Source organism: Myotis nattereri, assembly GCF_964212035.1.
Source record: "Myotis nattereri genome assembly, chromosome: 18".
Lineage (NCBI taxonomy): Eukaryota > Metazoa > Chordata > Mammalia > Chiroptera > Vespertilionidae > Myotis > Myotis nattereri.
This window is the reverse complement of record NC_138093.1, coordinates 38,463,346-38,486,455: the sequence shown is the minus strand read 5'-3', so window position 1 is coordinate 38,486,455 and position 23,110 is coordinate 38,463,346. Positions and strand designations below refer to the sequence as shown.

At 52.2% G+C, this 23,110-nt stretch overlaps 2 protein-coding genes across 2 annotated transcripts; both read left to right on the top strand.

Annotated features, from left to right (window-relative positions):
- Positions 1–6,005: 6,005 nt before the first annotated feature.
- Positions 6,006–6,266, top strand: LOC308534404 (uncharacterized protein; the record flags this gene model as incomplete). Its single annotated transcript, XM_081112893.1, has 1 exon — positions 6,006–6,266. The coding sequence occupies one exon, from the start codon at positions 6,006–6,008 to the stop codon at positions 6,264–6,266; it is 261 nt and encodes an 86-aa protein (XP_080969019.1).
- On the top strand, positions 6,200–22,134 carry BCL9 (BCL9 transcription coactivator). Its single transcript, XM_081112892.1, has 7 exons — positions 6,200–6,305; positions 7,118–7,434; positions 8,565–8,754; positions 11,919–12,018; positions 14,813–17,051; positions 18,454–18,714; positions 19,840–22,134. The coding sequence occupies exons 1-7, from the start codon at positions 6,253–6,255 to the stop codon at positions 20,955–20,957; spliced, it is 4,278 nt and encodes a 1,425-aa protein (XP_080969018.1). The 5' UTR covers positions 6,200–6,252; the 3' UTR covers positions 20,958–22,134.
- The last annotated feature ends 976 nt before the right edge of the window (positions 22,135–23,110 follow it).

The window sequence follows — 23,110 nt, the reverse complement described above, 5'->3', positions numbered from 1 at the left end:
TAGGTTTGGGTTGGAGTAAAGGAGAAAGGTGTCAAGAATGACTCCCCAGTTATGGGCATGAGCTGGAGATGAAGGTGCCGTCTACTAAAATGTGGAAGACTGAAGGGAAGTGTTTTTGGGAGGCAGGGAATATAGAGAAGAGGAATTCTTTGATCTTGTTAAGTGTGAGACATTGAGGTGCTGTCAGGTTGGCAGCTGTGTCTGTAAGCCTGCCGATGGAGAAGTAAAATTGGGGTGGCTGGCATGGAGAGAACTTACAGAATGAGAAGAGGAGCCAGGGTAGAGTCCGAGGAACTCTAAATTATAGAGATCGGGGAGAGGGGTCAGCGATCGGAGGGCTGGAGTGGTAGGAAACCTAAGGAAGTGTGGTGTTGTGGAAACCAAGAGAGTCTCCACGTCTGTGAAATGGGCATCGCAGTGGCCCTTGCCTTCCGGAGGCCGTGGGGGAGCGGGTGTGCGTGGACGGTGCTGGGAAGAGAGTTTCAGGAAGGAAGTGATCAGCTGGCAAGCTCCAAGATGGAATAAGACGAGGTTAGAGAAGTGGCCCGTGGTGACCTTAACAAAAATAGTGGTTTCTGCGATCTGTGGGGAGACGTGGGTTTAAAATGGTTAAAGGGTGACCGGCAGGTGAGGAAGTACATGAAGGCCGTGTCCTGTCAGCTCTCTGGAGCAGCTTGGCTCTGAAGGAGAATGGGATGCCAGGGCTGGGTTTTGTTTTTCCTTATTGTTACTCTTAATCGGAAAGAGGCTACAACATGTCTGAGCGCTGCTGGGAAATATTCAGGAGATGTGGGAGACGGAGGGCATGGCCAAAGGAGAGAGAGAGTGCTCAGTCAGCTGAAGGGGGGGGGGGGGCGCACCTGTGGGGGATGGCGTTTGGGGAAGCGGGGACCCCTTTCTGGTTCAGGAATAGAGAAGAAAGAGGGTGGTGATGTAAACAGGTTGGAGATAAGGTGGTCAGGACTTCCTGCCTGGAGACCTCTCTTCTCCCTATAAGTCCTGGGCAAGAAAGACCATGCACGAGAAGGGGGAGGGAGGAAAGTAAGCGTTGGGGATGGAGAAGATATGGAGTGATGTGAGGCGCGAGAGCTTGCTGGAGCGTGGTTGGTCGCCATAGGAGTAGCTAACCGGACGCTGTGTTGTGCCGCTCAGCACTTTCTTTCTTTCTTTCTTTTTTTTTTAATCTTTATTGTTCAGATTATTACATTTGTTCCTCGTTTTTCCCCCCATAACTCCCCTCCACCCAGTTCCCACCCCACCCTCCGCCCTCACTCCCCACCCACTGTCCTCATCCATAGGTGTACAATTTTTGTCCAGTCTCTTCCCGCATCCCCCACACCCCTTTCCCCCCCAAGAATAGTCAGTCCATTTCCTGTCTATGCCCCTGATTCTATTATAATCACCAGTTTACTCTGTTCATCAGATTATTTATTCTCTTGATTTTTAGATTCACTTGTTGATGTGTATTTGTTGTTCATAATTTGTATCTTTACCTTTTTCTTCTTCTTCCTCTTCTTAAAGGATACCTTTCAGCATTTCATATAATACTGGTTTGGTGGTGATGAACTCCTTTAGCTTTTTCTTATCTGTGAAGCTCTTTATCTGACCTTCCATTCTGAATGATAGCTTTGCTGGATAAAGTAATCTTGGTTGTGGGTTCTTGGCATTCATCACTTTGAATATTTCTTGCCACTCCCTTCTGGCCTGCATAGTTTCTGTTGAGAAATCAGCTGACAGTCGGATGGGTACTCCCTTGTAGGTAACTGAGTTTCTTTCTCTTGCTGCTTTTAAGAGTCTCTCTTTGTCTTTTGCTCTTGGCATTTTAATTATGATGTGTCTTGGTGTGGTCCTCTTTGGATTCCTTTTGTTTGGGGTTCTCTGCGCTTCCTGGACTTGGAAGTCTATTTCTTTCACCAGGTAGGGGAAGTTTTCTGTCATTATTTCTTCAAATAGGTTTTCAATATCTTGCTCTCTCTCTTCTTCTGGCACCCCTATAATTCGGATGTTGGTACGCTTGAAGCTGTCCCAGAGGCTCCTTACACTATCTTCGTATTTTTGGATTCTTTTTTCATTTTGCTTTTCTGGTTGGGTGTTTTTTGCTTCTTCATATTTCAAATCGTTGACTTGCTTCTTGCGATCCTCTAGTCTACTGTTGGGAGTCTGTATAATATCCTCCATTTCAGTCAGTGTATGCTTAATTTCCAGTTGGTCCTTTATCATAACCTCGAGGGTCTGACTAGATTTCTTGAGGATCTCACTACATTTATCGGCGGTCTCACCAGGCTTTTTGAGGGTCTTACTAAATTTATCAGTGGCTTCTAGAAAGTTCTTGAAAAACCTTAAAAGTGTGGTTTTGAACTCTATATCCAGTAGTTTGCTTTCCTCCATTTCTGTCATTTGTGTCCTGTTTCTTTGTCTCTGCATTTTTTATGCTTCCCTGTGTTGATAAAGTGGTTTTCTGTGCTAAGTGTCCTCTAGGGCCCAGTGGTTCAGCCTCCCCAATTACCTGAGGAGGACACTCTTGGTGCACCCCCTTGTGGTCTTTGTGCACAGTCTTGTTGTAGTTAAGCCTTGATTGTTGTAGGTATCACTGGGAGGGATTGACCTCCAGGCCAATTGGCTGTGAAAATCAGCTGTGTCTGCAGTGGGAGAACTTCTGTGCTGGAGACACCCTTCTGGGGCAAGACTTGCTTCAGTGGGGCTTTGGTGCTCACTGCGTCTGCCCACTGAATGTGTCCTTTATGGATCCGAGGAGCTGCAAACTGGATGGTCCCACTCTGACCACTGGGAACACTGGCTCCTGGATAGCTAGGGAGGTGCTAATCTAGCCTCTGCCTGAGGCTGCCCAGCAAAAGCCTCCCTGCAGGGCTTGGGCGGGGCGGGTCCCACGGGATCAACAGGGCGGGGCTAGCAGTTATGGCTGCTCTCAGAGGCCCCGCTTCCTCAGTGTCCCGGCAATCGCTGCAAACCCCTCTGAGAGAAAGCTGCCCTCGACTTCCGACCGCTGCCAGACAGTCCTGCTTCTCCCGTATGAGTCTGGGTCTCCAGAGACTCGCCCGGAACTGGAGCTCAGAGCCTGAGACTCCCTCCCGATTGAAAACGACAACCGCGCCCTCAGCCGCCAGCCCGCTCCATGCGCGCCTCCGCACCTTAGTATTTTACTTCCACACTGCACCTCCTCTGAGTCTCGGTATGCTTTTCTCTTTCCTTCTAGTTGTAGAATTTCCACTCAGCCAGCCTTCCTGTGGTTCTGGATGATTTCCGTTCCCTCTTTTAGTTGTATTTTTGAAGTGGTTGTGCGAGGCAGCAAACTCCGGTGTTTATCTATGCCGCCATCCGCTCAGCACTTTCTGTGGACCAGCTCGCCTCGTCCCCCAGGTCCCTGCTGTGACAGGCATTCTGTAGTGTTTGGCTGAACGCCAGCTCTGCCTCTTAACTAGGCTGTAACCCAACTTACCTGGGCAACTCACTTAACATTTCGAGCCTCAATGTCCTCATCTCTCAGTAGGGAGAACAGTGGTTCCCGCCTCTGGGGTGGTTGTGAGTGAGTGGCAGTGCTTAGAAGAGTGACTGACACATAGTAAATGTTTTAAGTATTATATAGAAGAAAAGAGGGAAACATTGTATATATAGATCTAAGGAGTTAGGAGATGTATTTGGGGAAAATAATCTCTCGCTGGCTATAATTAGCCACTCTGTAGATCTTTCCAGTCCTTAGAAGTAAACAGTTGAGTATAATGTGCAAACGTAGGAGCTGAAGAGCCTAATTTTATTCTTCGGAGCCGTATGACAAGATGCTTGGCGGATTCTGCTCAGTGGTTGAGGTGTCAGGAAGACCGAAGCTGGGTGACTTATTCCCGCCCACCCTCCTGGATTAGGGGTTGAAACACCTGGGATTTCTGGGTACTGGGTGACCCCACATGCTTGTTCTAGCCTCTGTGCTGTCCGTCCAGCCCTAAAGTGATGGCAAGGAGGTGACTGAGAGCAAAGAGCCCAGTCAGCAAGCACCTGCTGGAGACCGAGGAGCCATTCCCAGCTGTGTGCTCTGTCCATTCATCTGTAAAATGCCTGTTGACCAGGTTGGACTAAATTGTGAGAATGAGAAAGTGTATGGAGAAGTACTTTGAAAATGGCAGTGTTTTATGTTCACAGTATCATTAGAAATTACCTTTGTTAACAGCTCATCAGAAGTGCCTGACGTATTGAGGTGACTTGGTATCTGGAATATGTTTTGAGGTCTTTGGGGGAAGACTACAACACACATGCCAGGTGCTTCTGTCGTGGAGGAAACTGAATAAGTCACCGAGGGTTTAGCCACCTTCTTAGTACAGAGAAGTATATAAAATGGAAGAACTTCAAAGCAAGGTGCTTGTCTTCAAAGAACATAGTGTTTAAGGGGGATACAATATACACATAAGACTGTTCAGTACGACATGTGGTGGAGGACTGGGATGCGTGATGCAGACAGAAGGCAGCAGGAGAAGTTACAGGAAGGGACTGTATCGGTGGTAACAGCTTTTCTTTTCCTGAGTAAGTGTTTCCTGATGGCTCTCCGTGCAAGATGCATTCGCTGCTTCTATTTTACCAGTGGATCCTGATGTTTACTGAGAAGTTACAGAATGGTTTACGACTGTGTATGTCAAACTTGACAACCACAATCAATTTTATAGTCTAAACTGGAAATACGAAAAAGCTGAAGGTGGTGTGGGATAAAAATACAACTTCACCTACAATCAAGACCAACGTGTTTTGGAGCTGCTTTCCCCTAAGGTTGACACAGAACTATTCAATAGCATTTTATTCTAGTTCTTTTTCCTGACTTCACGTAAAAAGCAAAGAAGGTAATCCTGGGCCTCAGAACTTCCATAAATTCCTCTCAGTGTCGCAGGTAAAATAGCTGGGACTCTTGCACATTCTGAACGAAGAAGTAGACATTTCCCACTCGACAGCGACCATTCTCAGTGCCAAACCCTGGAGTATCACAAACCCTCCCAGTGTCGGTCCCGTCCCCGAGTCCCCACATGTACGTAGCTGTAACACCTGAGCTGCTGCTAACTCTCTTGGGTTCCTGAGCCACGAATCCTGTGTCTAATAATGTCCTCCTCTGTCGCCTCCCCATCGGTGAAATACCAGAAAGCGGGGAGGGAGGCGAAGCAACAGTGGTTGCACAGACACCTCATTTTCCTACCTGAAGGGCTTTCTCATCTGCTCTCTGGCTAGGTTTGGGCATATTTTCTTGACCTTTATGCTTCAAATTAGCCTTGCAAATTGGCTAAAACAAACCGTAGCCTTCAAAGAGGTTCTTTTACCGTCACATTCTGGATCCTTCCCAGGCTTCCCCACGCCTGCAGCCCCTGCCACTGAGCAGTGAGGACAGGCGCCCAGTTGACATAACTGATGAGGAAGATCATGGGAACCCGGGGAGAACTATTGGGTTTGGTACTGGCTCAAGCGTTGGTTTCAGCAGTCCCTCCTGAACCAGCTCCCAGCCTCGGCCCTGAGAATATGAGCGGAGATTCATTTGCTTCATGGTTTGAAGTCGGGGCGGGCTGGTTGCATTTCGGTGCCATTGTGTGTCGTCAGAGGTGAAACACCAGAGAGTTGCTATGGATTAGGAGTACCCAGTGGTGTTCAAAGCATTGTTTTTAGAAAAGAAAACCTCAAGTTTCTGCGGGTTTTATATTTGGAAGTAGAGAAATGTAAGGGAAAATACGTGGCTCAAGATAAAAGTGTTTTTCTCGAATCTGCCCGGGACGTGATGCCTGGGTGGGAGGCTCGGTGCTTGGCAGAACGTCTTAGTCACTCTCCGTCTTAGCACCAGGGCCTGTAGGCCAGACTGTGAACATCACCCTTTCCTGTGACCCGACAGAAGCCGAGGCCTGGTCTAGCTGCTGCATGGCTGAGTCGGCTGCTGTGTTAACCTTGATCCTGTGCTAAGGGTGTTTGATGTCTCTGGTTTTGCTCCCAATCTTTCTGGGTGTCCTTTCCCGCAGTGTGCCCTGGAGATGCGAGATTTTCCTTTGGCGGCAGGAGGCACACACCCAGAGGATGCTGGAGCTGCGAGGGGAAAGGACCCACTTCCACAGCGGAGGAAAACAAAGAGGAAAAAGGCACCGAGGCGGCCAGCGCTGAGGGGCGCCCCCTGCTTGCAGTGGGCCTCTGCCACTGCCCTGCGCAGCCGTTCCTGCTGCCGCCCGAGAGGAACTCGGGGAGCCCGTCCTGCCTGTGACTGCAAGCTCAGGATTTCAATCAATGCATTCCAGTAACCCCAAAGTGAGGAGCTCCCCATCAGGAAACGCACAGAGGTGAGGCGGCTGCCCCGCGGGCCCGTGCGACCAAATGGGGAAAGGAAGAGGCCGTAGATAAGGAAATAGTCATAGAAGAGTAAATGCAGCGTTTCTGTCGGTTTTTCTTTGTTACCCTTTTGTCCATCCTCCCCTTCCGGTCCTCTTTACCTGGCCTCCTCACCAGAGCACAAACGACAGGGCCTCCAGCACCACCCAGCGCCACAGTCCAGAACTAAGACAGCAGCCCCTCGACTGGGAAGCTCTTTCCTCCGGCCCGTGTACTGAAGTTGATGTTTTACTAGAATTTTCCTGGTCTCCTGGGGGCAGTGGCTAGTGTAGCCTCTCCAGTGTGATGCTGCTTGGGGGTGGGGACTGGGCCCTGGCAGGGTAGGGGGTTTCTAACCTGCCAGTCATGGGGTCTCCTTGCTCTCGGGACCTCGTGTTCTCAGCAGCGAAGCTGGGCTCCGTTACAGCTGTCCCAGGCCGTCAGCTGGGGGTGGGGTGGCCGTGTGATCTCCGAGACCTGTTTGTTTACTCTGCGCTAGTCTCCGTGTAAGAGTCACTTCTGTGTACATAGAAACCGTTGTCCTTTATTGACAGAAGCCCTAGAGATGGGTCCCCATGTGGCTCTAGGGTTCCCGAGACCTGGCAGGCCTGGTGTGAGCCGCCTCTCCGAGCTGGGAGCGGGTGGAGGGAACCAGCAAGTGGCTGAGGTGAACGGGTGGTGACAGGCCTCCAGGCTCCCTGACCCATGCGAGGGACTGCCTCTCCCTGAGTGTGCTGACCAGCTGCTCCCAGTGTCTGATGGCCCTGTTGTTTGTCTCTTTCAGTAGCCCTAAGTCAAAGCAGGAGGTGATGGTCCGTCCCCCCACAGTGATGTCCCCATCTGGAAACCCCCAGCTGGATTCCAAATTCTCCAACCAGGGTAAACAGGGGGGCTCAGCCAGCCACTCCCAGCCATCCCCCTGTGACTCCAAGAGTGCGGGCCATACCCCTAAAGCGCTCCCTGGCCCAGGTGGGAGCATGGGGCTGAAGAATGGGGCTGGAAATGGTGCCAAGGGCAAGGGGAAAAGGGAGCGAAGTATTTCCGCCGACTCCTTTGATCAGAGAGATCCTGGGACTCCAAACGATGACCCTGACCTGAAAGGTATGTCTATAAGATCTCTGAGACTCAGAGGGAAGTAGGTATTTCGGAGGGAAGGCCTCTGGCATTGGCAAATGTCGGGAGCCCATAGCCGAGTGGGGAGAGCAGGTGTCCAGTCAGGAGCTTGCCTTTAAAGTGGAACTGTTTCTTCTCCTTTTCTGATGCTAAAGACTAGTGTGGAACCACCTTGCTGAGGAATTCTTGCTCTCAAGGATGCAGGTGCTGGGGTTATGGTCGCCTGCTCCATGGCCCTAACCATGCTCTGAGGGACGCTGGTCTCTGTACTGTTTGTACTTCAGTATGGAAGCCAGCCGCTCCGGTTTGTCTGTGGGAGCAGCCCCCACTGGAGCAATTTTTCTGGCCTCTCCTTCTCCGTCAGATTAATCCTCCATAACTTGGGTTTTGTGCTGTGCGGTTGCTACTTTGCCAGAGTTGTGGGCACAAGGGGATCCCTGGCACTAGTCCAGGTTTGTCACAGCCGGTGCCAATGTGGCAGAGACTTGGTGCCATGGAAATGGAGTGAGCCAGGAAGAATGGGACAGCGGCTGTGGGTTTAGGCCTTTTCCTCCTGGTATAAAACCGGAAATCTTAACTGCAGGCCCGCACATGGTCAGTACTCAGGAAGTGGGAGTGTGATTCCCCAGCCCAGATTAGGAGGAGAGCCTGGGGAGCCACCATCGTTCCCCCCTCCGGTCTGTGGGAGCGCTGTGCTGGGTGTGGGCTGCCGTGGCCGGGAAGTCAGATGCAGTTCTGTCCTCAAGGATTTGAGCGCACCCAGACAGCAGACTCTTAAACAACTATGAGAGAATGTGTACAATTCGAATTGCTGAAGTAAGAGAAGTTAGGGCTCGGGGGTGTCCAGTCCAGGCCACGTGGTTCTAGAAAGGTTTCCAGGAAGAGGGGACATTATGCTAATATCTGAAGAATGTGGGGAGAGAAGGAGGTGGGGAGCAGTGCTTTATAATTCGTCATGGAGGGAAAAGCATATTTCAGTTCAAATGAGTAGAAGAGGATTCCTCTTAGCAAGGTACTTCCTCCTTGAGATTTTCAAGGTGGGTTTGTGTTGTGATGCTGTATATGCTGGCAGAAGAGAGGTGTATTCGTTCTGTGACATGAGGTTTTCATTCTTTTAGAATGTAATTCTGCTGACCACATAAAGGCCCAGGACTCACAGCACACACCACACTCGATGACCCCATCAAATGCTACGGCCCCCCGGTCTTCTCCCCCCTCCCATGGCCAGACTACTGCCCCAGAGCCCGCAGCTGCTCAGAAGACTCCAGCCAAAGTGGTGTATGTGTTTTCTACTGAGATGGCCAATAAGTAAGTTGATGGCTGTGGCTTGCTGTTGGCTTGGCTTATGTGTCTGGACACCTAAGTTTTTATTCCCATTGAAAATTGCTCTCCTCCCTCATTTGCATTATTATCATTACAGTTAACAGCATAGAAAGAGGTAAAATTAAAATATAAAACCTTGCCAGTTGGCGTAGCTCAGTGGTTGAGCATCAACCTGTGAACCAGAAGGTGATGGTTTGATTCCTGGTCGGGGCATATGCCAGGGTTGTGGGCTCCATCCCCAGTGGAGGGTGGGGGGTGCGGGAGGCAGCTGATCAGTGATTCTCTCTCATCATTGATGTTTCTATCTCTCCCTCTCCCTTCCTTTCTGAAATCAATAATAAATATATAAAAGTGTATATTATAAAATCAGTATTTATATATAAAACCTCCCCACCCCCACTCCCCAGAGGCAGCCATGATACTTCCTTGGCTTTCCTTGCAAAAATATGTTGTGCTTATGCAAACACACATTATAGACCTTTTAAGCAAAAAGGATTGATTGCATCAAATACTTTTCTACAACTTAGTATTCTTTTTTAAATGACATAAATATTACGTGTCTATTTTAGGATAATTAGAAAATATAAGGGATTTTAAAAGAAAAAAAAATCTCTCAAATTCACCAAGATAACTAACTGTTCTAAACATTTTGGTCACATGTTTCTGGTGGATGGAGGATCAATGGATTTTTAGTTATTTATAAAAATGTGGCCTGGCTAGTGGGCTCAGTAGTTGAGCGTTGACCTGTGAACCTGGAGGTCGATTCCCGGTCAGGGAACATGCCTCAGAGTGGGGCATGCAGGAGGGAGCTAATCAATGAGTCTCTCTCATCATTGATGTTTCTATTTCTTTCTCTCTCCCTTCCTCTCTGAAATCTATATATATGTGTGTGTGTATGTATGTGTATGTGTATATCCTATCTAATAAAAGAGAAACATGGTAATTAGCGTACGACTGCTACCCTTCCCATTGGCTAATCAGGGCGATATGCAAATTAACTGCCAGCCAAGATGGTGGCCGGCAGCCAGGCAGCTTGAAATTAACATGAAGCTTGCTTGCTTCAGTGACGGAGGAAACCAACATTCCCCGCCTGCCTTGCCGCCTCTGAGCCTGCAGTTTGAAACATTGTAACAAATATAGAAGCTAAACAAAACCCCAGAAACCTGCTTTCAGCCGGCCGGGATCTCAGAGCTGGAGTTATACATTGCTTCAATTATAGAACCCAAACAAACCAGATACCTGCTTTCAGCAGCAGAGGCCTCAGAGCTAGAGCCAGAGCTAAAGCTGGCCCAGAATTAAAAAAAAAAAAAGAAAAAAAGGAGCAATTGGGAGCTTCAGCCCTCAGCCCCTCACCCAGACTGGCCAGGCACCCCAGTGGGGACCCCCACCCTGAAGGGTGTGTGACCAGCTGCAAACAGCCATCATCCCCTCACCCAGGCTGGCCAGGCACCCCAGTGGGGACCCCCACCCTGATCCAGGACACCCTTCAGGGCAAACCAGCCAGCCCCACCCATGTACCAGGCCTCTATCCTATATAGTAAAAGGGTAATATGCCTCCCAGCACCGGGATCAGCGTGACAGGGGGCAGCGCCCAAACCCCCTGATCGCCCTGTGGCTCTGTGTGTGACAGGGGGTGGGGCCACAACCTCCCTATCCGCCCTGCTCTGTTCGTGACCGGGGAAGGCGCCCCAACCTCCTGATCAGCCCTGCTCTGTGCCTGATACGAGGGAGCTCCCCAACCACCTGATTGCCCTGCGGCTCTGTGTGTGACAGGGTGCAGCGCCCCGCCCCCCCCGCCCCCCATGGGCTCTGCTCTGTGTGTGACAGGGTAGAGCCACAACCTCCCCATCGGCCCTGCCCTGAGTGTGAGAGTGGCAGCGCCCCAACCCCCTGATCAGCCCTGCTCTGTGGGTGATAGAGTGCGGCGCCCCAACCCCCCCTCCCCCCACGGGCCCTGCTCTGTGTGTGATGGGGTAGAGCCACAACCTCCCCATCTGCCCTGCCCTGAGTGTGACAGTGGCGGCGCCCCAATCCCCTGATCGGCCCTGCTTTGTGGGTGATAGAGGGCGGCGCCCCAACCCCCTGATCCTCCCTGCTCTGTGTGTGACAGGGGGCGGTGCCCCAACTCCCCTATCGGCCCTACTCTGTGAGTGACAGGGGGGAGCTCCTCAACCCGCTGATGGGCCCTGCTCTGTGCGTGACGGGGGAGCTCCCCAACCCCCTTTTCGACCCTGCTCTGTGCGTGACAGGGTAAGGAGCCCCAACCCCCCTGATGGGCCCTGCTCTGTGCGTGACAAGGGGCAGCGCCCCAACCCCCGGATTGGCCCTGCTCTGTGCGTGACAGGGGGTGGCGCCGCAACCTTCCCATCGAGCCTGCCTTGAGTGTGACGGGGCGGTGCCCCAACCCCCTAATCGGCCCTACCCTAAGGGTGACTGAGGGTGGCATCACAACCTCCCAGTCCGCCCTGCTCTGTTCATGACAGGGGGTGGCGCCCCAACTCCCCAATCGGCCCTGCTCTGAGCCCGACCAGGGGCTGCACCTAGGGATTGGGCCTGCCCTCTGCCACCCGGGAGAAGGCCTAAGCCAGCAGGTTGTTATCTCCCGAGGGGTCCCAGACTGTGAGAGAGCACAGGCCAGGCTGAGGGACCCCCCCTTCCCCCCGAGTGCACAAATTTTTGTGCATTGGGCCTCTAGTATATATATATTTTCTTTTTAATGTGAATAGATCCTACACCGTTTTCTGCTGTTTTTTCACTTGAGATTTTTCAATGAGATACAAAGTGAATCTTGACAGCCTTTGTTGATGGTTAGGTGTGGGGTTCCATGCTCACAGTCTCAGGCTGGAGTTTTGAACTAGGATTCTCTATAAAACACCCACCACCGTGTATTGGTTTGAGGGAGAAAATCCTGTGGTTTGTCTCTAATGCCTCTTTTGGGATTTGCTAATGGCTGTCTTTTAATTTTAGAAGTTTGGCAGTAAATGATAGACATTGAAAACCTGTTTCTGTTGAGCTCGAATCACTCAGCATTTCGAGTGGTTCTCCATACTCCCCTTCCTCCCGCTGACAAGTTCGTTCTGGGTGGAGGTGCTTTGGGCTCGGTCAGCGAAATAGAAACCAGCCCCCGTGTGTGCTCTCTGTCTCCGCAGAGCCGCCGAAGCGGTGCTGAAGGGCCAGGTGGAAACAATCGTCTCTTTCCACATCCAGAACATCTCCAACAGCAAGGCAGACCGAAGCACAGCCCCTCTGGTATGTGGTTTGGGAGTTGGAACGATGGGTTAAAGGTTCTGCAGGGACCAGAGGTGGGAGCTGGTGACTGTCTTCAATAGGGCGAGGGTCCTAAGCTGTGTTCGGGCATCTGACCCCATTGGTGAGTTACCAGGAGGGAAAAGGTGAAAAATGAAACAGGAGTTATGTAGGTATGTTAGGGTTTCCTTCATGGAACTGTCTCTGGGACTATGAATTCAGACCCTGTGTATAGAGCAGGTTTTAAAAAAATAAACACTCTTGAGCTAGTTGAAGGGCAGAAAAAAGCAACAACTAAAACTACAATATTGGAGTACATGGCAGTAAATCATGAAGTCATAGACGAATCAGAGAGTCTCTGTGACTTTCAAATGATTCTTATTTATTTCAAAGAGGACCATTGAGCCCTAGCCAGCTCAGTGGCTGGAGCGCTGGCCTATGGGCTGAAGGGTCCCGCACTTGATTCCTCATCAGGGCACAGGCCCAGGTTGTGGGCTCAATGCCCAGTGTGGGCCATGCAGGAAGCAGCCAATCAATGAATCTCTCTCATCATCGATGTTTCTCTTTCCTCCCTTCCTCTCTGAAATCAATAAAAACATATTTAAAAAAAAAGAGAACCATTGAATGCTTTTAATTGCTTGATATTTCCAAAATTATAATAAATTGTTAGTCTGCTTCCTGTCTGGAACATAAGCACCTAATAGACAACTACGCTGGGAAAGCATGCCATGGTGGTTTTGGTTCAGGCAGTCCTCCAAACGGAACCAGAAGATACTCCTTGTGTCTGGCATCGCCACTGCCTACCGAGGCCGTGGGGAGACTAGGAAGTTCAAAGCAGTCTCTGCTTGCGGGAAGCGTCACACCGAGTACTGGGATCAGTGTCGACCATGGGACAAGCTAAAGGGCAGCAGGACTGAGGGACAATTTAAGATAAAGTAGATGGCATATCAGCAAAGTCCCTCTCTGTTGACATCGCAGAACCTGGGCTTTCCTGGACTTGGGAAAGGCATTTCCTGTTCCTCACGGTCTCCACTCCTTCAGGGCAGAGGGCGGAGAGATCTGACATTTAAAATGTGTGTGTGTGGGGGGGGGGGGGGGGAAGGGGGAGTGTCTATCTGTATATGTATTTTTAAATTTATGCTTAAATATGTGTATATTTAAATTTTAATTGTCCTAGAATGCACAGGGCACAATGCAACTCAAAGCAACATTTTATTCACTTAATGACAGATCTCATACAGTTTTCACCTCCACCCTCTCTGATGCTAAAATGCAATCAGAAAAGGAGTTAGGCAGGGAATTGGGGATAATTAAATCACCTTTGCTCCAAGTCTAAAATAAAAAGGATGGTACTGACGTTAATTCTTCCGTCATGGTCACCTGATATGAAATCAGTGCCCACCCCCCACAAACAGACAAAACCTGGTCGACAAAACCAAACCTAAAACGGCACTGGAAGGAAGTGAAGGTGACCTCCACACCCCACTCGGAGTCAGGGTGTGGAAGACACTTTGACCGCACAGGGTCCTACAGGCTCAGGGCCCTGCAGGCTCATGCCCTGCCCCACACCAGTTCTGCAGACGGATGTGCATGGACACCTGCAGGTGACACCTCTGTGTACATGGTCACGGAATGTGACCGCGCTCAGGTGTGTCTTTGTGTTTATTCAACACAGACTGTCCCTATGCAGAGACACACATAATGATTTATGTACAAATTGGCACACAGGTAAACATTCCAGAGAGGAAGTGGGGAGCCAGGTAAGGGCCTTAGGGGTTTGGAAATACAAACTGGATTCAGTGAACAGGTAGGAGCAAATGAATCAAAAAGGGACCGTGGGGCGCCCTGGAGGCTGGGAAAGAGCCCCGAGGTGGGGTTTGTGGCTGGGCCCTTCTGGTCTTTAGTTCCTTCAGCGCTGCCAAGGTTTAGACCCAGAACATACATGTCCTTCTTCCCCACACTGACAGCATCCATGTCACCCGCTGTGAGCGAGTGTGCTTTCTTTCACCCGGGACTCGTGTAGCGTTGGTCCTTAATAAATAATGATAAGGGGATCGTCCAGTCTGAGACAAGGACAGTCTCCTTCTATTGGAAAGAACAGATCGAGAGACACCATGCGCCAGGTAGCCTCAGATTTCTCCACAGGCGCTTCCTGCCTCCAGATGATCTTACTGTAGTTAATGTACAAGTTCTTATCAAATATGGAGTCAGTGATCACAGCCTGAAAGCAGAAACCAGAGATGCCAGGCTGTGTGGAAACTCAGGGCGAGGAGAGGAGACGCTGGAAGGAGGCGGCCTGCCTGCAGCCTCTGGCTGGGGCGGAGATGGGGCATCACTTTCTCTCTCAGCCGAAAACATCAGGCCTTTTGATTGACAGTGAGACGTCTGCATACACGGTTATACTTTCGGGGAAAATAAAAAGGTGTTACGTACAGCCTCCCACATACCAAGGAACTGATCTTGCCCTGAATCAGAAACACATAGTAGACATGTGATATCAAACCTGTTCCTCGAAATAGATACTCAAATGTATTCGCTTGGCAGTGGCTCTCCCTGGCAGGCTGAGACAGTTATTGGAACCTAATCTTCAGTGAGGGGAAGAGGAGGCTAGTTGACAGTAAAGGGGAAGAAAAAAATCAGAATGCCTCCACGTCCAAAGTGGGGTCGTACATGGGCCATTTCCATAGCAAGTGTCAATGTAGATGTGTGTGACTGAGCCCTTTAGAACATATCTTGCTCTTTTAATTGCCCTTTTGTTGAATTTACCGGTGATGTTTTAAATCTCATTTATGTGCAGAACACACAGATATCTGCCCTTCGGAATGATCTGAAACCTCTCCCACAACAGCCCCCAGCTCCGGCCAACCAAGACCAGAATTCTTCCCAGAATGCCCGGCTACAGCCAACTCCACCCATTTCGGCACCAGCACCCAAGCCTGCCGCACCCCTGCGTCCCCTGGACCGGGACAGCCCCGGGGCAGAAAACAAACTGCTTCCTTCGGTGGGCAGTCCTGCCAGCTCCACTCCACTGCCCCCAGATGGCACTGGGCCCAACTTGACGCCCAACAACCGAGCGGTGACCCCCGTCTCGCAGGGGAGCAGTAGCTCCTCCACAGATCCCAAAGCCCCGCCGCCGCCTCCACTGCCCAGTGCAGAGCCCCCCGCCCTGGGGGAGAACCCCGATGGCCTGTCTCAGGAGCAGCTGGAGCACCGGGAGCGCTCCTTACAGACGCTCAGAGACATCCAGCGCATGCTTTTCCCCGATGAGAAGGAATTCACAGGACAGAGTGGGGGGCCCCAGCAGAATCCTGGGGTATTAGATGGGCCTCAGAAAAAACCGGAAGGGCCGATACAGGCCATGATGGCTCAGTCCCAAAGCCTAGGGAAGGGACCTGGGCCCCGGACAGATGTGGGAGCTCCATTTGGCCCCCAAGGACATAGAGATGTGCCCTTCTCTCCAGACGAAATGGTTCCGCCTTCCATGAACGCTCAGCCTGGGCCCATGGGCCCCGACCACCTGGATCACATGACCCCTGAGCAGATAGCCTGGCTGAAGCTGCAGCAGGAGTTCTATGAGGAGAAGCGGAGGAAGCAGGAGCAGGTGGTGGTGCAGCAGTGCTCCCTCCAGGACATGATGGTCCATCCGCACGGGCCTCGGGGGGTGGTCCGGGGGCCGCCCCCTCCGTACCAGATGGCTCCCGGTGAAGGCTGGGGGCCTGGGGGTGCAGAGCCGTTTGCTGATGGGATCAGCATGCCGCATTCTCTGCCCCCGAGGGGCATGGCTCCCCACCCCAATATGCCAGGGAGCCAGATGCGCCTCCCGGGCTTCGCAGGGATGATCAACTCTGAAATGGAGGCGCCCAGTGTCCCCAACCCAGCATCGAGACCAGGTCTTTCTGGAGTCAGTTGGCCGGATGATGTGCCAAAAATCCCAGACGGTCGGAACTTCCCGCCTGGCCAGGGCATCTTCAGCGGCCCCGGCCGAGGGGAGCGCTTCCCGACCCCCCAGGGCTTGTCTGAGGAGATGTTTCAGCAGCAGCTGGCAGAGAAGCAGCTGAGCCTCCCTCCGGGGATGAGCATGGACGGCATCAGGCCCAGCCTGGACATGAACAGGATGATCCCCGGCTCCCAGCGACACATGGAATCGGGGAACAACCCCATTTTCCCTCGGATCCCGGTGGAGGGCCCTCTGTGTCCTTCCAGGGGGGACTTTCCGAAAGGAATGCCCCCGCAGATGGGCCCTGGGCGGGAACTGGAGTTTGGGATGGTTCCCGGTGGGATGAAGGGAGACGTCAGTCTGAACGTCAACATGGCATCCAACTCTCAGATGATACCTCAGAAGCTGAGAGAGGCTGGGGCAGGCCCTGAGGAGGTGATGAAACTGCGCCCTGGGGGCGCGGACTTGCTGCCCGCTCAGCAGAAGATGGTGCCCCTGCCGTTCGGGGAGCACCCTCAGCAAGAGTATGGCATGGGCCCCAGGCCGTTCCTCCCCATGTCTCAGGGTCCAGGCAGCAGCAGTGGCTTGCGGAATCTCAGAGAATCCATCGGGCCCGACCAAAGGACTAACAGCCGGCTCAGTCACATGCCACCACTACCTCTCAACCCTCCCAGCAACCCCCCGAGCCTCAGCACCGCTGCTCCCGTCCAGCGTGGCCTGGGGCGGAAGCCCTTGGATATCTCCGTGGCAGGCGGCCAGGTGCACTCCCCGGGCATTAACCCCCTGAAGTCTCCCACGATGCGCCAGGTCCAGTCCCCGATGCTGGGCTCGCCCTCCGGGAATCTCAAGTCCCCCCAGACTCCCTCGCAGCTGGCAGGCATGCTGGCGGGCCCAGCTGCTGCTGCTTCCATTAAGTCCCCCCCTGTCTTGGGGTCTGCTGCTGCTTCGCCTGTTCACCTCAAGTCTCCGTCACTTCCTGCCCCGTCGCCCGGATGGACCTCCTCTCCGAAACCTCCCCTCCAGAGCCCCGGGATCCCTCCCAACCATAAAGCGCCCCTCACCATGGCCTCCCCGGCCTTGCTGGGAAGCGTGGAGTCAGGTCAGTGCTCGCGTCCTTGCGGCCACCTTGTAGCTGGAGATGGCGAACGCCAGTCTTATTTACTGCAGGAAAACGGCTGTCCTCGCTTATCGTGCAGCCAGAGGAGGCGGCCTTTGCCAGCAGACATCTTTGTTGGCAAAGTGCGTGACCAGTACTTCCCTGGGGTCCTGAAGGCGTGTCAGATCCCAAAAGAGGACACAGGCTGTTAGTGCCGAAGGCACCGGTCAGATGGGTAAAAGGAGAAGGGAAATGGGAAATCGGTCCTTTCACAGCATAATTTACATTTGCAAAGTAAAATGTCAGCATTGGGTAAATGCGGCTTTAAACAACAGACCTCCCCTCTTCAGAGGGCTGCCCTCGCATGGAGAGAGTCTGCGTCTAATCCCAGGCCGAGGAGAGGCTGCGGAGACCTCAGGGTTCTCGCACATACGAGCCCCCCGCCCCCCGGGAGACTGCTGTTCTCACGATCAGCTGCAGTTTATTGGTATTTTCCTCCCAGGAGCGGCTCTCACGATGGTGGTTTGTGAACGAGCCAGAGGTGGCCGAGGAAGATAAGCACTGGGTGTAAATACCAGGTCCGAGCTGTCTCCACTTGAGAAAGATTAGAATCAAAATGAGACAAGATTTATCCTATAAGCCAAAGTGTTTCTCTCTGTGGGGTACCGTTCACAAAAGCTGTATAGTGGGACAGCCCCCTCAGACCTTTTTAATTCAGACTGGTTGTGGAAATTAATCAAGAGCGTGTGTAGGGCCCAGCCTGTGTGGCTCGGTGGTTGAGCATCAACCCATGGAGGTCACAGTTCAGTTTCCAGTCTGGGCACATGCCCGGGTTGCAGGCTCAGTCCCCAGTAGAGGACGTGCAGGAGGTAGTCAATAGATGATTCTCTGTCATCATTGATATTTCTATTTCTATCTCTCTCTCTCTTACACTCTCCCTCTCTCTGAAATCAATAAAAAAAACAACAACACATAAAAACAAGAGCGTGTGTAGGGTGATGGGATAGTACCTGGGGTCAGAGCGCTAGTCTGGCCTCACACTATACTAATCCCTGACTCAAATCCTAAATTGCAATGGGCAGGGGAACAATGCACTTATTTCACATTATTTTAGCGAAGTCATGGTCTGTGAACCGTCTTTCCCAGCCTGCACTAATATTTTTAACGCAGTCTTGCTGTGTTTGTCTTCCCCTCTGCGGACCTGTCACCTCCGCCTCATGCTGCCGTCTCCCTCTGTCCACACACGGCGCTTGACTGGAAGATGGATGATTTGTGTCCTGGGTCTAATAACACTGCCCTGTTCCTCGGCCTCCTCCCTGGCCTTGCTCGTTCATAGAGGCCCACGAGCCGTCAGGAGGAATCTGACTCCCTGCCCACTTCTGTTTGCTTTGCTGTCTTCTCGTAGGTGGCCCCCCGCCGCCCACAGCCAGCCAGCCTGCCCCTGTGAACCTGCCGGGCAGCCTCCCTTCCAGCACACCGTACACCATGCCTCCAGAGCCGACCCTGTCCCAGAACCCGCTGTCCATCATGATGTCTCGAATGTCCAAGTTTGCAATGCCCAGCTCTACCCCGTTATACCACGACGCCATCAAGACCGTGGCCAGCTCGGACGACGACTCCCCTCCCGCTCGTTCTCCCAACTTGCCATCCATGAATAACATGCCAGGTAAGAGCCAGGGAGACGGGATGTAGAGCTGGTGCCAGAGAGGAGAAACTTCTCGCATGTTTTCTTGATAACTACAGACCTCGATAGGTGGACGTTCTAAGAGGATTCAGCGTGTGCTTCTGAGAGAGCAGGTTTCCTTATGGAAGCTCTGGGGCTTCTGTTACCCGGGTTTGGGGCGGGCGTGGCCCTCCTGAGGCCGCACTGGAAAGCAGTTTCTTCTTAACATGCTGGTTGGAATGTCTTTATTTCCCCAGCGTTTCCTGAAAGGGCAGCCTCAAACCACAAGCAGCCATAGGATTTGAGACGGTGGAAGCCCGTTTCCTAGAGAAACACTTGAGGCTACAGAGGAAACGCCTCCCCTCGTCCGCACTCTCCCACGCCTCTCTAGCCCCGTCTCACAAACACTAAGGGACGTCATCTGGGGGGTGGGGTGGGCGGCAGCGACACTGACTTTTCAGCCATTCTGATTGCTAGGAACGCGCTTTGTCCCGGCCATCCTGATTAATCAGGGCGGGACGTGCTGTGCGGACCGGACAAGCGTCGTCCTCACACACTCAGTGGAGACTCCATAGAGACCAGCTACTGCAGTGCCCCTTCCTCATTGGAAGCGACCGTTCCGCTAACATTTCGTGTTACCCGAGTGTGAAATGCCCCCCCCACCCCCCCCCGTAAGGCAGTGTAACCTGATAATCCCAGTGTCAGTCGATGAAGCTGTCCTTGTTATTTCTGATTCTTGGACTTTCAGGGCTACTTAATCTTCCTTCTCAAAGAAGCACTGTGCTTACGTCATTTAGACACATTGCTTCTATATTAAACGTCTCCAGTGAAGACTATCTACTCATTTGCATACTAATTTGTAACTTTTCACACAGGAGACTTTGTTCGTAGCTGTCTCCTACATACACCTGTGTCCTACTGTGCCGGACAGTGATGTATTGTCGTGGAGAGCTGGCTGGTGTGCCCCCAGATGTGCTGTCATCTGACTGAGGGCAGGGGCTGTGCGTTGTGTGTTTTCCTACAAAGTTACCATGCACATTTGGTGCACAATAATTTTTTTGTTAATTTGGTTATAGTACTGAGTTGCTTTCAGTTAAGTTGATACCTTTTCTATCTTTATTCTTCTAGGACTGGGCATTAATACACAGAATCCTCGAATTTCAGGTCCAAACCCCGTGGTCCCGATGCCAACCCTCAGCCCAATGGGAATGACTCAGCCGCTTTCTCACTCCAATCAGATGCCGTCTCCGAATGCCATGGGGCCCAGCATACCTCCTCACGGGGTCCCCCTGGGGCCGGGCTTGATGTCCCACAATCCTCTCATGGGGCACGGGTCCCAGGAGCCTCCGATGGCACCTCAAGGACGGATGGGCTTTCCCCAGGGCTTCCCTCCAGTACAGTCTCCCCCCCAGCAGGTTCCTTTCCCCCACAACGGCCCCAGTGGGGGGCAGGGCAGCTTCCCAGGAGGCATGGGTTTCCCCGGAGAAGGCCCCCTGGGCCGCCCCAGCAACCTGCCCCCGAGTTCAGCAGACGCAGCACTTTGTAAGCCTGGAGGCCCGGGGGCGCCTGACTCTTTCACTGTCCTGGGGAACAGCATGCCTTCAGTGTTTACAGACCCAGACCTGCAGGAGGTCATCCGACCTGGAGCCACCGGCATCCCCGAGTTCGATCTGTCTCGCATCATTCCCTCGGAGAAGCCCAGCCAGACACTGCAGTACTTCCCTCGAGGGGAAGTCCCCGGCCGCAAACAGCCCCAGGGGCCCGGGCCTGGCTTTTCGCACATGCAGGGGATGATGGGCGAGCAAGCCCCCAGGATGGGACTGGCATTACCTGGCATGGGAGGTCCAGGCCCCGTAGGAACTCCAGACATCCCTCTTGGCACAGCTCCGTCCATGCCAGGCCACAACCCAATGAGACCACCAGCCTTTCTCCAGCAAGGCATGATGGGACCGCACCATCGGATGATGTCACCAGCACAATCGGCAATGCCCGGCCAGCCCGCCCTGATGAGCAATCCAGCTGCGGCCGTGGGCATGATTCCTGGCAAGGATCGGGGACCGGCCGGGCTCTATCCCCACCCTGGGCCCGTGGGCTCTCCGGGCATGATGATGTCCATGCAGGGCATGATGGGACCCCAACAGAACATCATGGTCCCCCCACAGATGCGGCCCCGGGGCATGGCCGCCGACGTGGGCATGGGCGGATTCGGTCAAGGACCTGGCAACCCAGGAAACATGATGTTTTAAGCTGCTACGATTGGATGTGCCGATCCTCGTCCGGATGAGATTTCAGTCCTGAGGGCTGCTTAGGGGCCCCAGGAGACTGTCGGTCATGCAATAGGAGAACAGAGACCCGAGGGCTGCTTTGGGGGAGGGGGGAACTCGAGAATGTATGGATTTACCAGAAAACAAATGATTCATTTAATCAACAGGTGTGTGTTTTTTAAGATTTATTTTTTAAAGATTATTTTTGTGGACTTGGGTATCCCATGATGGCACCTCCTTTTGGGAATCTGTAGCCGTGCTTTAGAATTGCCATCGGTCACGTGTTGCACCGTTCTCTGTATGTTTACGTCCTTTGGACTGGCTTCTCCCAGGATTCTTTTCTGGTTTTGTTTCCGCTTTGGGCTTTATTTCTGCGTGTACTGTACTATATTGTAAAAGGGATTTTAGCAGAGACGGAAGTCTTTGGGACGCGAGGAGAACAGGATGCTGGGCTGTTTACTTTAGGTGGAGAATCCATCTTCAGACCTTTGGACTATTTTCAACTCCAGTGTACAGAAAAACCAAACTACGACCTCAGAGCAGAGTATTAATGAAAAGCACAAAAAAAGGAGCTAAGTTCAGCGAGGGGTGGGGGGAGGGGGAAATATTTTCTTTTTAAAAATCATGACATTTAGGACATTTTGTTTTTCAGTTCAGGAGTCTTCAGCACTGTCTCCCGTCTGCAAACCCACCGTCCGTTCTCCCGTTTTCCCTCCCCCCTTCCCACCTCCTTGGTTAGCGTTTCCTTCCCTCGTGTCCCCAGGGGCGGCCCCTGCTTCCCTCTTCTCTGCCCCCTTTGGCAGCTGCAATACACGGTGTTCTTTTGGGGAAGTAACCCGACGGACTCCTTCATGCCGGCGGCCTCCTGGCTTCGGGGGGAAGCCCGTCTTTGGAATCTCCAGGGTCTTCTTTCCCTTCGTCTTTTCTTCCCCAGTATACCTTGCTTTTTGTTCTTTTATTAGGAATTCCCAAGTGAATTTTATTAATGTGGGAGTGGAACAGATGCTAAAAGCTACCCAGGATTTTGTTTTTAATTTTGTGGTTCCTCCCCTCCCCGCTCCCATGCGTAAAACGTTCTGTGTAACCTCCATTAAATTTGGTACAAAACCACTCACCAGAGCTGTGGTGTCAGAAAATAAATATATTGTTTCTTACAAAAGTGAACTGCCTTTTTGTTTGTTTGGATTCCTGTTGCCACATGATCAGAAGCATAGCGCCTGTGGATTGGAGGTGACCGACGGTGCGGTTAGGGAGATACATAAAGGGCCTTCACAGCGGAAGCAGAGTCCTTGCTACTGAGTATCTTGTAGATTATCTTGTTCTGTTCCCAGCTCCATCATGAAATCCTGGCTGAAGGCAGAAGAGCAGCCCTGGTCCCCCTGCTGAATGTTACCTCAGTGGTTCTCAACCTTCCTAATGCCGCGGCCCTTTAATACAGTTCCTCATGTTGTGACCCCCAATTTCATTGTTACAAACTGAACATAATTAAAGCATAGTGATTAATCACAAAAACAATATGTAATTATATATGTGTTTTCCGATGGTCTTAGGCAACCCCTGTGAAAGGGTCGTTTGACCCCCCAAAGGGGTCGCGACCCACAGGTTGAGAACCGCTGCTCTAGAGGCTATTTTTAAAAAATATATTATTGATTTCAGAGGGGAAGAGAGAGAAACAATGATGAGCCCTGACTGGTTTGGCTCAGTGGATAGAGTGTCGGCCTGTAGACTGAAGGGTCCCAGGTTTGATTCTGGTCAGGGGCACATGCCTGGGTTGTGGACTTGATCCCTGGTGGAGAATGTGCAGGAGATGGCCAATCGGTGATTCTCATCATTGATGTTTCTCTCTCCCTCCTTTCCTCTCTGAAATCAATCCTATATAATAAAAGGCTAATATGCAAATTGACCAAATGGTGGAACGACCAGTTGCTATGATGTGCACTGACCACCAGGGGGCAGACACTCAATGCAGGAGCTGCCCCCCCTGGTGGTCACTGTACTCCCACAGGGGGAGCGCTGCTCTGCCAGAAGCCGGGCTCACGGCTGGCAAGAGCAGCGGTGGTGGCAGGGCCTCTCCTGCCTCGGCAGCAGTGCTAAGGATGTCCAACAGCTGGCTTAGCACTGCGAGAGGGCACAGG